A 15,374-nucleotide genomic window follows, 5' to 3' on the forward strand; every position below is an offset into this window, starting at 1 on the left:
ATACTGCATATAAAATAAAGTAGAAAGACAAGGGTTCAGGATGATCTTCTCGTGAAAATGAGAGATGAAGTCTTCTCCCTTACAAGTTGCTAAATCCAAAATAGTCCTAGGACTCTCGTAAAACTAGCGTAAGGAATTAGAAATGATAGCATAGGCTTTTTTTATATGGAGGCGCCAGTGGTAAAGAGAAAATCTAGGGCAAACCCCTGAAATCTTGGAGGTTTCCTTAATAGTCGGGAACAGTCAGACGCTTGCTCTCTTTGGGAACAACCTTCGGATTGATCCGACTGGCTGTTCTGCGTTAGATATTCCAAAATGACTTCTTCATTCATGACACTTTCTTCTTTACTCTTTCGCCTGCTCCAAACCTGGAATGATATTAAATAAGCACGAATTAGGACTGAGAATTAACTCAAAGAACACATATAATGGTATTAAAAACACCATATACCAATAACCTTGTAATAAAAATTTAGATTTTTCTGTATATGTTATATTTCGAATTTTTAAAAATGACAATAAATTACTAAAACTGTTAAAAGTCTCACATTCAAATTTTGTGATCCATGGTTAAAAAATTTTGTTATAACAAAATACAAATGATTACAAAATCATATAAGTAAAAAGTCAAATTTAATTAATTATTAAGATTGATATATATATATATATATATTGTTTTAAACCATATCAAATACATAAATATTTTAGTTTCGAAATTTAATTTGAACAATTTTTTTATAAAAGCTTTGAATGAACATTGACAACTTAATTTTAAAAAAATTATAAATTACTAAAAGTATTAATCCCACAATGAAAATTTTGTTATCAGTAATTTAAAGTTTTTAATATAAAAGATACAAATGATAAAAAAAAAATCATATGAGTAGAAATCATCATTTAATAGACATTAATATTAAAAAATATAATATGTATGTTAATATGATTTAAATTTAATTACATATCCTATCAAATAGAAAAAGAATATTGTTTGGATTAATAAAATTGATTTAATTATATGTTCGCACCAATTTAATTATATATGTTAGTTAATGACTTTTAATTATTCAATATATATTTATTATTTCATGTAAAAACATATAATATATATAATTATTTATATATATAATGTTCATCCCGCGCAAGGCGCAGGTCTTAACCTAGTGTATATTGTTCTTCTTTTTTTCTTTTGCTTGGTGTGCAACCATCTTCTTGTTATCATTTTGGTTATTGTAACAAAAATGGATGTTGTTTCCTTTCAACAAAAAGGTGCATGGAATAAACAATCACATATTATCCCCTATATATTAATCATGAAGCATTACAACATTTTTTCGTGGCCACGTGTCATCACGAGAATATTCTTAGAATTGTTAGAAAAATAAGTTGGTCCATATAAACATATACTATGCTTTTTATTAAACTAACTATCAAATTAATTAATAGTGTACAAAAGAATATTTTTTCTTTCCTTAAATAAAAGATACGGAATTACCTAATATGGTTAACATATATATGACAATTAATGATTATGAATAATGCATATATGATAAAAAAAAAGTTCTAACCTCTCTCTTTTTTGTTTAATTTATATTATTAAAGAAAATAAACAATCACATTAAGCATATAATAAAAAAATTAGATTTTTTCTTATATATTATACTTTGAATTTTTAAAAACGACTATAAATTACTAAAAAATGGTAAAAGTCTCACATTAAAAAACTCCTGATCAATGATTTAACTTTTTTTTTTGTTCAAGAAGATACAAATGATCATATATTATAGGGGTGGGCGTTCGGATACACGTTCGGGTTTGTGTCAGATATTTCAGTATAAAGGTATAGAACTCGTTCGGGTATTTCTACACTTCGAGTCGGTTTCGGCTATTTTATGGTCGGGTTTGGATATTTTGGGTCGGGTTCTGATATTTAAATTTTGAAAAAAAAAAAAAAAAATTATTCATTGCTTAAGTTTTTTGTATTTAAAATATATTTTAACTTAACTAGTTTTTTTTAATTTTTAAAAGATTAAACTATTAATAGATTTGAAGATAAAACTTTAAAACTAGAAAGACACTAATTTAGTTGTTGTTTTGAAATTTTAGATGCAACTTTTGTTAATGCAAGAAACAAGAACTTGATATGTATTTTAAGTGAGTAGCAAATGATTTTGTCCATAATTATATGTATATTATATAATTTTGAGCAATAAGAATCATTAATATAAATATTTTGAATAAAATGAGAGAAATAAACTAGAAATATAGAGTTAACTATACTTATGTTTTATGTTATCTTCGGAAATCCATTCGGGTTCGAATATTACCCGTTCGGATTCAGATATTACATGAACTGGTGAAATAAGTAATTTGTTTTGTTGTTCTAATTAGATGATTTTTAGACCGAGCTGGTGAATATATACTAGACAAACATTTATATTTTGAGTCTGCACTTATATTCTATAACAGCTAGATATATTAGATTTGAACACTAACCTGTTAATATAGTTTGCCGGTGACTTTTTTCAAAATTTTGATTCTTTGATATGTATATGGAGTAAAACTAATTTTTACAGGTGTCCAATTTTTTTTAATTGACACTTATGTAATTCATTGAATTCATAAAAGAAGTTAAAAAAAAAAACTTAACTCATATCAATGAAACAAAGACGAGAACGAAAGCACAATTCTATAGAGGTAGAAAATGAAATCACTTATGGAGAGTTAATAGTAAACAAATCGAGAGCAGAAAACCTAATCCTCTTTCGTCATTATACAATCGATGTTGCGTATTTGGTTTTGGTGATTTGTGTCAACCGTAAAACTTAATTTCCTTTTGTGCATATGAAGTCTTAAAAATAATTAAAATGAGATGTAATACGTTAACTCTTCAACAACGATGATATATTTAAGAGACCAACATTTGTATTCATCATTTTATAATCAATAAAGATTGTAGTGTTGCAAAATGTTAAAATCATTTCATAAACAAACATTATTATAAGAACTCACCCGCGCATGTGTACGGATTATCATCTAGTTAATTGCTATATTTCTTGATTTACCAGTTTAAATGCAAGGTATATCAGATTTTGTGCATATAATTCCATCTAAAACATATTTTTTTAAATCTGATACTTGTATTAACATAACAAAATCAGAAAAGGGATAGTGTTAAACAAGATACTTCCACTACTAGAGAAATGGATTTGCAAAGAGGACAAGTCGTGTGGTTGTTACCAAACCAGTTGTTAAGACAAGTTCTGTGGAAGAAATGCTTGCAAGAAACAAATTCACTCACTCCTTGCTCTTTAAACCCACAAAGACACACTCACACAACACTCTACACCTTTCTCTTCTTCTTCTTCTTCTCCTCCACAAATGTTCTGTTTCAGCTCCTCGACACTTTTTTTTTGTGTCCAAAAGTGATTTGATACGATTTAACAGAATCTGATTAAAGATTTATCTATAAAGGTTGTATGTAAATGTTGAGAAGAAGCACTTTAAATCTCACAACTACAAAAAAAAATGGTAAGGTAGGTCCTAGTGCAATGTAGTTGAATTGGATGGGGTTTGAACTTGTAACGATTTAAAATATTCTTTCTCTGCCTCATCCACTCTCCTCTCGAACATTTTCCATTCCATATGGCATCTATCCTTCACCTACATGAACAACAACCACACAAGTTTTTTAAAACATATAGACACATCTAGTTACTTGCTTGTCAAGTTCTTGACCAAGCTTCTCTTACCCCTTGCCATGGCGATTTCCCATCTTCTTCCTTTCCCTGACTGCCAAGGGAAGGTATAAATTGATGAACGATCCACTGAGTGTCTACAATTCCTATCTTCTCATAAGCAGGCTCCTTCATTTTCACATATAAATAATATGGAAGCCTCTTTATTAATCGAATAACAAAAAAAGCATTTCTATAACGCTAAAGAACATGTAATGTTTTGTGTACCTCAACACATCTTCTGAGTGCAAAGTCAAGACCCCAACCGTGAACCAAATCATTCTGTTATTGGGGTTCATAAAAAGGTGTAAGCAAGAGATAGAGAAAAAGAACTAAAAAGAAGTAAGTGTAAACAGGGGTAATAGAGTAAGTGTAACCTGAATCATATGCCACACGCAGCGCCATGCATCTCTTGAGAATACAGGAGCCATTATCTCCACAAATCTGTTGTGTTATAAAAAGTCTCAAAGCTATATATGAGAAGATGTCAACATTGAGTTTGATAAAGAGATTTTTTTAACGTACGCAGCACATGGAGGCCGAGGAGGATTAGAGCACCATTCGAGTTTCTCATCTGTTTCCCTGATAAGATTCAAAGCCATTATTACAAAGAAATTAATGTAACAAAAATCATGCAACAGATGAAATGTATATGAGTCATACATACTTATGGACTTCAACATGCTCTCTTTTTTTAGTGATTTGCCATGTACACCCTTTCTCTGGGTCCAAACCAGGCTGTGAAATCTCAAGGCCATGCTTCTTGACCATGTGTATGTATCTGCAACAACAAACTTATATTATTATTTAAGATAAAAAAGAAAATGGAAGTGAGTGTAAAATAAACTCACTCTTCTGCGTCAAAGTGATCGACTCCAAGATCTTCATCCCACATGAATATATAATCGTATCGCGCTACAATGTCAGGGTGCAAGAATCTCTTTGCATACCACCTTATATATTCACAATATATGAGAGAGTAAAAAAAATCATATAACTAGGGGAAATAAATAGAGAGGTCTAAGCAAAGATATTGCTACCATTTTGTCTGCTTCCGAACACTAATGTGTATTACATTCTTCGACCAGTCAAACTCATCATCCCACTCACTTGTTCTTCCATCGTAATGAAACAGAACAATGGTAAAGTTGTCTGAAAACTGTTTTTAATTAGGAAGACAAAACATAAATGAGTTTACTATTAAGATAAAAACAGAAAACAGAAAGGACATGAAGCAACCTTCTTAACACACGCATCTATGTTTTGTCTTTGTTTATAACCCACTGTAAATGTTACTAGATATCTCGGTTTCTTCTTCAAATCCTGAGGAAGCAGAGAGAAGAAACAAAAGCTAGTGTCACTGATCTCACACGTAGAAATGTAAAATCCAAGAATGAGAATGTGGTTTGGAGAAACAAACCTCTTCAGGGTTCCCCCATAACCTGCGCAAGTACAAGTCTGATTCGGATGCAATAATACCGGGTGGCAATCTCTCTGCACCTTTAGGATTTGAAGGAACCCATATCTGAGTAAAATGTGAATCACACTGTTCTTGAAACATGAAAACAAATGTGTAAAGTTTATAAAAGAATAACACAAAACATACCTTTGAGATATCAATGGCATGTACAAGAGCTGCAATATCTGAATGTCTATTTGAGATAGTAATGGAACGAAGAAGGTTTTTCGGTAGATTCGCCTTCACAATACAAAATGGCAACATATGAAGAAAAAAATCTAAGAAGAATCAAAGAAGAGATTGGAGAGAAAGAAGACTAACCTTAGTGATCCATAAAGATGGAAATGATAGTCCAAGGAGAATGCCAAAAGCTGTAGCAAACAAAGCAGTTGCAAGAAGCTTCATGCCATTATCTTCTGATCTTCTACCATAAGTTGGACTGTACCAACAACAATTATAAGCTGGTCTAAAGCTTTTTATACGTCTACAGAGAAAAGAAGAAAAGAAACGAGATTAAGGGGTTGTTACCTGCGTGACAAGATTCCCATAATTATGTTTTTTAATCACAACTTTTGATTCTAAGCTCCAAATGTCACCAACACCATTACTCCTATTATAAACAAAACTGCAATGAGCTAAATTCCTTGAGCGATGCAATTAAACATGTGACCAATACGCATGATCTAATCAAGGACTCAATTCACGTTGGATCAGAGATGTTGCATGATGTTGAATCAAACGGTATTCGTCATTAAATAGATAACACATATATATTCTTAACCAGATAGAAAAAAAATACAATTTATTCATGACATTACAAATCAGTAGAACACCCAGTGATCGCTTTTGGAGATCTTTTTCAGAACAGATGTGGGTTTTGGTTTTATCTCAAAGGAGATTAAAAATAATAGCAGCCAAATAATATTTGATTTTCTAAAATTTACAGATTTTCTGTGATATGATTACTGATTTAGCATATGGAAGTGTAAGCCAAATTAAATGGGGAGTAATCTCTTTGGAATTTTTTATATTAATTTGTTTTGATTTGGTACACTTGGTCATCATATGGGCGAAATATTTTCCATTTTTGGCAGATATCTTTATGAATAATTGACTCCAAACAAGAAGAAGATCAAGAAGTAATAACTTTAAAGTTCCTTTTTAATCTTTGAACGGTTCAAAAGTCATGTGTTAAACTATTTTTAGCACGTAATATTAATATATATCAGTCACATTAAATTTTTGAAACATTTAATAGCTGTAAATTAAAGTTGTAAAATCCCCTTCGGAGAACTTTTAATGATAAACCTTGCCTATGATTAACAACTTTGTCATTACTTATGTGTTCTCATTAAAATCCACCTCACATCCTTTATTGAATAATTCTCTCTTTTCTAGACTAATTATGTGTCATGCCATTGCCAACTAAAATTAAAAAAAGATAATATTATATGTTTCATTTTATGCATTTTATGCAACTATAGTATATGTTGCCATATTCAAAATGTATTTCGGTTTCAGTTATCACAAATGGAAATAACCACTGATTATAAACAATGAAGTAGAGTTTATGAATATTTTTTTTTATTGGAAAATGCAAATACATAAGGTCCAATCGTCCGACCTATTTCTCTAATTTATTGCAACATGTATACTTTAAAAAGTATACTTTAAAAACTATACGATTATAATAAACAATTCAAAACCGTAGACAAAGATGGATATCAACCATGTTTATGTTTCACTGCCTGGTTGGTTTTATTTTAACAAAATGTAAAATATTAAAACCAAATTTGTTTCCATGATATTTAAATTTCATTTTGAATCGATGTTTTTTTGTTTAAAACGTGAGTAAATCATTCTAAATTGGTTTAAATATATAATGTATACCAAACTAATTTACATTGTGACTATTGATATCTCTTATAATACATGACATATATGTGAATTGTTTCTGTGGTTTATGGTTTACAACGTGGGTAAATCAAACGAGCATGGTTTAAATGGCATAAATATATCGAACAATTAACTTGGTGAAATGGATAGCTATTAATACATGTGATATATATAGTTTTGAATCTACTGTGGGATATTCGGAATGTAATGTTGATTGTCTATCCTTAAGAAATTGAAAATTTACCCATTGACCAAGTATAATAAATTAGATATATTCACTAGAATATTATGCTACCGCAATTATAAAATTGCATTTAATTAGTGAATGAATCACGAGTATTCGATTTTCCATTCTTCCCAGTCATATCTTTTGATTTATATTATCTTTAATAATCATTTAATTAGCGAATGATCCACGCACATTTAATATTAACTTACCGCAATTGCTGTGGGATATTTAAATATTTGAACATCAAATATTCATTTTACATATATACGAAACAAACACTACAATTGCGGGTATTGTTACCGTTTCAATTTAAACCCCATAATATCTTTCTCATAAATGCTTCAATTGCTTTTCGTATCACTATATAAGACCACAATGTGACGTGAATCAAAGACCACAACTACCCACCCTCTTATACCCAGTACAGAGTCATCTTTCCTTTAGTTAAAATGGCTACATACATCCTATTTCATAGTTGAAGCCTTACAAATCCATGCAGAATATTAATGTTAAGATCATTAAATTTGGAAACAGTACTATGCGGCTGGTGGTCTAACCATTGAGATGATCCTTATTGATTTTAATGTGAAATTATTTCTGCATACATTTGTCTTTTTCTACTTTGTATGATTTTTTATTATTTTATCACACTATATTATAACCGATTACCATATATTATATCACATAAAATATACTTGATGTCATTTTAATGTAAACTCGATATCACACTATATCAAAACCATTTATATAAAACTGGCAATTTAAAGATATTTACGGCAATTATGGCATTGATTCGCTTAATATATAATTGTAAATATTTCAGTATATTTCTAATATTATTTTAAAAATATAAGTTTCTAAATATCATAAGGGGATTGTCAATCACGCAATACTTTCATGACGATGCATGATCTTCTTAATATTTCAAATTAGGAATGTATAAAGATAAATATGACACTAATTCTGGTTATATATGTACTCATTAATATTAGACGAATTGGTAAAAGAAAGTCACTATCGAAACCGATGTATATAGACTTATTTTTATCGTCACTGATTAATTTAAAATTGAATTTCGTTGACAAGATTCCCAGTTTATTTCCTATAATATTCCAATCAATTCCCATAGCAATGAATAAGGCAAACTTTCGAAATTCAATATTAATTTGAATTATTAATCTATAATCTATATACTTTTAAAGTTATAATCTCTTTTAGACCATAACCCCGCGCAGGGCACGGGTTACCCACTAGTAATATTTTTATTTATGGTTCGTGAATGAAATATATAGATAGTCATCAATAATTAATAAAATAAAATTTACAACAATGATGATCTCATTTATGTATAGTATATAGTACTAAAATTTACATTTCACACCCTTTCACATTTGTTCAACTGCATGTTATGTTTTTCAATATCACATATTGTTTCTTACAGTTTGGTATACACTAACAAACTTGTTCTGATTAATCTACATCTGGCAGCATCCATTCCATTGCACCATTCAGATTTCGAAATACAGATATATCCATATGCTGTTCAGATCCAATTTTGGAGATTCAAACTCTTAACAAATCCTTTTACTTTTGGAGATTACAACATATCCTCTATTTTGGCTTTGCAGATTAAAACTTGCTCCACTTACATTTTTGGAGAAGATGTGGCTATATAGCCTATGTTCCGACAGTGTATTGTCCTCCCCCCACTTGTGTGCTCTTCTTCTTGTTTTTTTACAAAAAAGTAAAAAAGAAAATGATTAATTAACCTTTGTTTGTTTCTTGCATTCTTCGGATCAAATTCTCATATGGACCAAAAGGGTTCAGATTATTCTGATATGGACCCCTTCTTTTTTTCCATTTTGTATTCAAATTTAATTCGAAAATTAGAAGAATCAACCAAAAAACCTAAAGGACTTAAACATATTTACAAATCCATGCCATTAATATCTTCCCAGAACGACCCAAAACCCGATCCAGATTCAAACCCTAATTTTTCTTTCTTTCTTTTGTCTTCTCCATTGATATTTCTACAATTTTAAAGCAAAGTCAAATTTTTTCAGTCACTTATCAAATTTCTTTTTCTTATCACAAATCGATCAACCCATAGTCTTGTTTTAATCCATTATGTCTTATTCGAAACCAGATCTACTCATATACGTACGAGATTCGTAAAAAATAAGAACACAGAGTATTACTAGTACAACTCCACCTAATGCAACTAGAACAACTAAAACAAGTATAACTTGTACAACTAAATTGAGTATAACCAATATAACTAGTACAACTAGAACTCGAATTACTTGTACTTTGCAACTAATATGGTGATATTTAGTTTTTTTTTCAGCGTATGAATGATATAAAAAAGATGATGTTGAAAAAATAATACATATTAATCTAATATTTCCCGCTTGCATCTATCAAAATACATGTATAACTAGAACAACTAGAAGTCTATAACATGTATAATTACTACAACATTACAATTAATATGATTAAATTTAATGTTTAATCTTCATGGATGTGTCAAAATATGTTAATAGTTTGTTTATAGAATATTTGTTTTGATAATGATTTGTTTTACCATTTGTACTAGTTGTACCAGTTGTATTATATATGGAAAAAATCGTCTTCATGTTTTTGCTCCCGAAGCCGAAGAAGACAACTGCCGAGCGAGAAAAGATTGCATTTTAAGATCTGGAAGAATATACTCCAAAAGATAATGTATAAGCCATCACGAGTTTGAAAAGAAAGCATAAACATTAATATTTGGTATTTGGACTACAACAATAATAGTTTAACTGGTTCAAATGGTTTAACTACAATAGTACTATTAGTAGTTTAATTGTGGCAACACTTGATTTGTGTTTTTCTAGCACTGGTTAGTAGGTTTCTCGCCCAAAGTTCATTTTCTTGATATGGACATGAATAAATATAAGAAATAGAGCAATTGTAATCACATTCACAAGAAGAACATGATCAAACTTTCATATTTTGATATAAAATATGATATACATATGTTTGTTGTATCTACAAATTTGATTTCAAATAGTTTTTGATTCTTATGTTTGCAAATTAGTAAATTTCACTCAGTTTATTATTTAATTCTATTTTATAATTATATATTTTTCATACTAAAACAAATCTTCAAAAATTTATGAAGTTTTTAAAAATTTATGAAATTTATAATCTCAATACCATCAATTTCTTTTTAATATCTACAAATTTTAGAAATATTATTTAGTTTTACGTTTTGATATTTACGTACCTAACAAATTTTTCTCTTAATTTTATCGACTTTGATTTAATGTATTTTAACCAAAAAAAATAGATAACAGGTTAAACTACACAAAAATATTTAGGAATGGTACAACTAGTACAACTACTTGATTTAATATTCAATCATAATGTGTAAAACATGATATACGTTTAAAACGTGATGCACAATATAAAATGAAATAACATAGTTGTACCAGTATTCGAGTTGTACCGGTTTTTATATAGTTGTCGTTGTTTTTGAATTGTACTTGTTTGTACCTAGTTGTATTTTGGCAGTGAAATCGAAAAAACTAGTTGTACGACATAAAATTTAAACTCACCTCAGTTGTATCACTTCTTTACGTGTACATTCCTTTGCCCCAAGAAAATGAAATCATAAATTTTGTTAAAACACACTTCATGTATGTTTTCCAAAAATTATGTGGACAAAGAAGTTAATAAACCTTAAAAGTATAAGGTAGATAATGCAAACTTATGTAATTGTGTTAGATTTGCAAAAACAAAAAAAAAAACATGAAATATCATAAGGAACCTTTATAAATACTTTCCAATTTAGCCACTTTGTTGATTTTTTTATATGACATACTTGAAGGAATATTTAAATGTCAGAACATACATAGTTGTACTAGTTATAACAGTATCACTAGTCTGGTAAATAAGAAATAGTTGTACCATTTATACTAGTCGAACATGTATTGTTTGATATATAGTTTTTCCATGATGAATGATGAAGCACTGGATATATTGTCCTATCAAAGTCCATTGATCTATCCAATAATACTTAGAACAGTAATGTTCAGCAATTTTTCCACGCTTATGATGGCAATAATTGCATGCACACAAATTTTGAGAACCTGGATAGTTGTACTGAGTTGTACCAATTTATTTAACTACAATTAACTAAAACCCTCTTCTTCTTTTTTTGGTCAAACCGTGCGACATTTATATATATAAAGTATGCATCTCTCTCACTATGCTAACCTAGCCGCACCACTTTTGTCAAGGGTGACTAGATGGTTTTGTTGTTGTACTTCTCCTCCTTCCTCTCTTTCCTCTTGATCTCATTTTTCTTTTCTTTCGTTTCTTCTTTCTTCTTCTTCTTACATAATTATAATACGTTAGTGCATGGAGGAAGAAACGATTCGTAGCTGCCGCATCTTATCACCACGGTCACTGTTCTTCACTACCGGAGAGCCATGCCATCAAAACAGACTGGAGTTGTCATACATCACCGTAGGAGGAGTCGTGTCATCGGAAACTATTATTGATGCTCTCGCTGCTGATATACAATGAAGAGAAGTTTTGACGGTGACCGTTGGAGCCTTGGAGGAGCTGTGCCATCTGAAGCCATCATTAATGCTCTCCTTTATGATATGATATACAATGAAGTCTAGCAGTTTTAACGTGGAGAGAAGTACACGAACCGGAGCTGTCACTGTCGACCACCAACATGCACCACCGGACGTGCATCTCATGCCACATGAAAAGTAACTACATTACTGGAGCCAATGGTCGAATATTCGATAAACGTTAAGGAATAAACAGAACGCATTAATGGAGAGAGTCAAAGAGAATGATTAGAAGATGAAAGGAAAAAACCATGGTTGAGAGTTTACAAAAAAAAACGATGGTTCATGAGGAAGAAGAATGAGTGGACCCTAGTGTTTGTTGATTGGTTGGTTGGAGAAATAAAAGACAAAAATTCATTAAAGGTATAAGTATAAATTCTCCTGAATTGGTCCATCTATTATATTAAAAGAGAAGTCATGACTTAATTCATGTGCGATTTTTTAATTTGGACCACTCCTTAGAAAGTTGTTAAAATTAATTTTTGTATAAATATTTAAATTATTTGAATTATTCTAAGACAAACAAATCAAATAGATATTCCTATATTTACTCTAAAATTATATCTGACTAAAATCTTTGTATATCTTTTTACTTACAATATAAATATAAATATATATAACATTTTTTATTAAAATAAACCTTTTAAATATTTAAGTAATTTCGTGTTTGTTTAACATAAATGTATATTCGTTTTTCACTTAAACAAAACTTTTAAATATTTAGTTAATGTCGTGTTTATTTTAAAATTAAATTTATATTTATTTTAACTAAAACGAAATTTTAAAATATCTAACAAATTTTCTAATTATAACTAAACACATGTACATTTTTGTATTAATATGCGATATTAATTTAATATAATTTTTCAATAATTTTTTTGATCTTTCACCAGTAAAATTTTTCAATTTAGAATTTTGTATCACATGATTTAAAATATGAAAAATTTAAAACAAATAAATTAAATTATTGCATGTGAACTATAAAATTGTTGTGCATTAAAATGTTATATTAAACAATTAGTAATATGGTAAATATTACAATTAATCATGTAAAACAACTAATTATGTGTGTAAAAATAAAATAATTACCCGCACGGTTGTGCGGGTCAAGATCTAGTACAAATTAAAATTGGTGGTAAGAGATTGTTTTTTAGTCTTTTGGTCCATATCAGATTAATGTCCGTATTCTTCAAACTTATTAATGAACAAAACTTATGTTCACCCCTAAGGTGAACTTTTAAATTCACTTTTTTTCTTATTACTAATCAAAATGCCACGTAGATTAATAATAAAATATATTATTTTTAAAAATAAAATCTAAAATAATTGAAAAAAAATAATGATGCTCATTTTAATGACGCTAAACACCACTAACTAAACCCTAAATCTTAAATTCTAACCCTAAACCTTAAATCTAAACCCTAAACCCTAAATTCTAAACTCAAACCCTATATCTTAAACCCAAATCCTAAACCCAAACCGTAAACTCTAAACCCAAACCCTAGACCTTAAAGTCAAACCCTAGATCATAAACTCAAACCTAGACTCTAAACTCAAATCTTAAACCCTAAAGAAACGACATCAACATTAACCCAAACCTTTAGGATATAGGATTTGAGTTCAGGGTTTACGATTTGAGTTTAGGGTGTGGGGATTAGGTTTGCATATATGGTTTGAGTTTATAGTCTATGATTTGGGTTTAGGATATAGGGTTTGGGTTTAGGTTTTACGGTTTGGGTTTAGGGTTTAGGATTTGGGTTTAGGATATAGGATCTGGGTTTAGGGTTTACGGTTTGGGTTTAGGGTTTAGGGTATAGATTTAAAGTTTAGGATTTAGTTAGTGGCGTTAGCATCATTAAAATTGGTGTTATTATTTTTTTAATTATTTCAGATTTTTTTAAATAAAATTAATCTATTTTATTATTAATCTATGTGGCATTTTGATTGGTAATAAAAGAAAAAGTGAATTTAATGGTTCACCCAAGCTTTATTAGCTAAACAAGCTTAGAGATATTGAGGTTTTTGACCAAGCTTTATTAGCTAAACAAGCTTGGATTATTCTGCAAAACCCAAACACCTTATATTCTCAGGTTATGAGAAGCAAATATTTTGAGAATGACGATTTGCTATCTGCTTCTCTCCCTTCAAGGCCTTCCTTTGCTTGGAGATGTTTTCTTCATGGCCGTGATATCTTGGTTAAAGGACTTACTAAAATGGTTGGGAATGGTTCATCTCTTAATGTCTGGACAGATTCATGGATCAACGATGGAAACATACGAAGACCTCTGATGAAAAAAAAAAACAATTAATGATATTGATCTTTGTGTATGTGATCTGATTGACTATGTCAGAAGAGATTGGATCAAAGAAAAGCTGGAAGCTCTATTCTACCCTGAAGATGTAGCTTCTATACTAAAGACAAGTCATGTGGTGTTTAAAGAAGATTTTTGGGTTTGGATATATAATAAAAGTGGTGAGTATTCATTTAAATCAGGCTATTGGATGCAAAATCAGATTACAAATGCCCGGTTACATACTAAGCCAAAGCCATGCACTCAATTAATACCCTTAAAGCTCAGGTTTGGTCTTTGAAAACTTCTCCAGAGAGCAAGACCTTTCTATGGAAAGTCCTTTCAGAAGCTCTTTCTGTCGCTGATAGGATTTTATCAAGGGGTATGAAAGTTGATTCAAGATGCCAAGCTTGTGGACTGGAACGTGAATTTATTAATCATCTCCTCTTTACATGTGATGTAGCTCGTCAAATTTGGCACTTTCAAACTTCCCAAGGCCGCGCTTAGACTTCAGAGATCATTCTGGCGCTATCTACCATTCTAAGTTGGTAGTTTCAATCTGAAGATCCTAAAACTAATCTAGGTGCATTGCTCATTGTTGAAAGTGCTTCTTATGGTGCCCGGTTACATTCTTATGTGGCTAGGGGTTATCCTTTTTGGCTTAAGAATACTTTGGTTAATGATCTTGTACCGTTTTGATTAGTTGGCCTTTACGTTGGTTTATCATTTTTGGCTCCTCACCTGTTTGAGGCATTTTTCGGGTTTATTTGTAAATTGTAACCATCTCTCTTAAACTTTGTCACGCTGTATATAAACATCAGCGAAGAAAAAATTTTATCAGCTATTTCCAAGCTAGCTAGTTCTCAGCCTTTAATCTAGTTATCTTCTCCTTTTCAAGTCTACAAAGTATGACATCGGACTAAGAAAACATCTGAGATGTGACATTTCATAATATTGAACTAAAAATAATCAAAGAAATAGAGAGCCAGTAACAAGAGTGGTTTGGACAAATTTATGCAGATTACATACAAAAAAGGTTGCAAAGAAAAGACAGTATCATATCCGAACCTTGAAAATGTCCCAGTCATTTACTTATGATCCGACAGACGCATCATGTGATCCTATTACACGCAAAGA

The 15,374-nt window shown here is 30.1% G+C and overlaps 1 protein-coding gene across 2 annotated transcripts; it reads right to left on the bottom strand.

The window, feature by feature from the left end:
- Nucleotides 1-3,275: 3,275 nt before the first annotated feature.
- Nucleotides 3,276-6,746, bottom strand: LOC106363288. 2 transcript variants are annotated; one of them, XM_022710906.2, is made up of 14 exons: nucleotides 6,012-6,746; nucleotides 5,722-5,803; nucleotides 5,515-5,632; nucleotides 5,341-5,433; nucleotides 5,155-5,259; nucleotides 4,974-5,057; nucleotides 4,775-4,893; nucleotides 4,586-4,687; nucleotides 4,402-4,515; nucleotides 4,260-4,316; nucleotides 4,112-4,178; nucleotides 3,963-4,016; nucleotides 3,750-3,863; nucleotides 3,276-3,660 (listed from the first exon to the last, which is right to left on the bottom strand). In XM_022710906.2, exons 2-14 carry the CDS (start codon nucleotides 5,739-5,741, stop codon nucleotides 3,541-3,543), a joined length of 1,167 nt encoding a protein of 388 aa, XP_022566627.1. In that variant the 5' UTR covers nucleotides 5,742-5,803; nucleotides 6,012-6,746; the 3' UTR covers nucleotides 3,276-3,540. The 2 variants fall into 2 exon arrangements, with proteins under 2 accessions (XP_022566627.1, XP_022566626.1); XM_022710905.2 differs by having other exon boundaries at nucleotides 5,993-6,746.
- Nucleotides 6,747-15,374: the final 8,628 nt, after the last annotated feature.

The sequence above is a fragment of the Brassica napus genome, chromosome C5 (genome assembly GCF_020379485.1).
Source record: "Brassica napus cultivar Da-Ae chromosome C5, Da-Ae, whole genome shotgun sequence".
In the NCBI taxonomy this organism is placed as follows: domain Eukaryota; kingdom Viridiplantae; phylum Streptophyta; class Magnoliopsida; order Brassicales; family Brassicaceae; genus Brassica; species Brassica napus.

Bases quoted from the DNA above. Each gene is read 5' to 3' on its own strand.
- LOC106363288 (XM_022710906.2), bottom strand. From the start codon at position 5,741: ATGGGAATCTTGTCACGCAG. The intron at 5,058-5,154 runs GTTTGTTTCTCC...CTGCTTCCTCAG, and splicing joins TATGGGGGAACCCTGAAGAG to GATTTGAAGAAGAAACCGAG. The intron at 4,894-4,973 runs GTTGCTTCATGT...AATTAAAAACAG, and splicing joins TAGATGCGTGTGTTAAGAAG to TTTTCAGACAACTTTACCAT.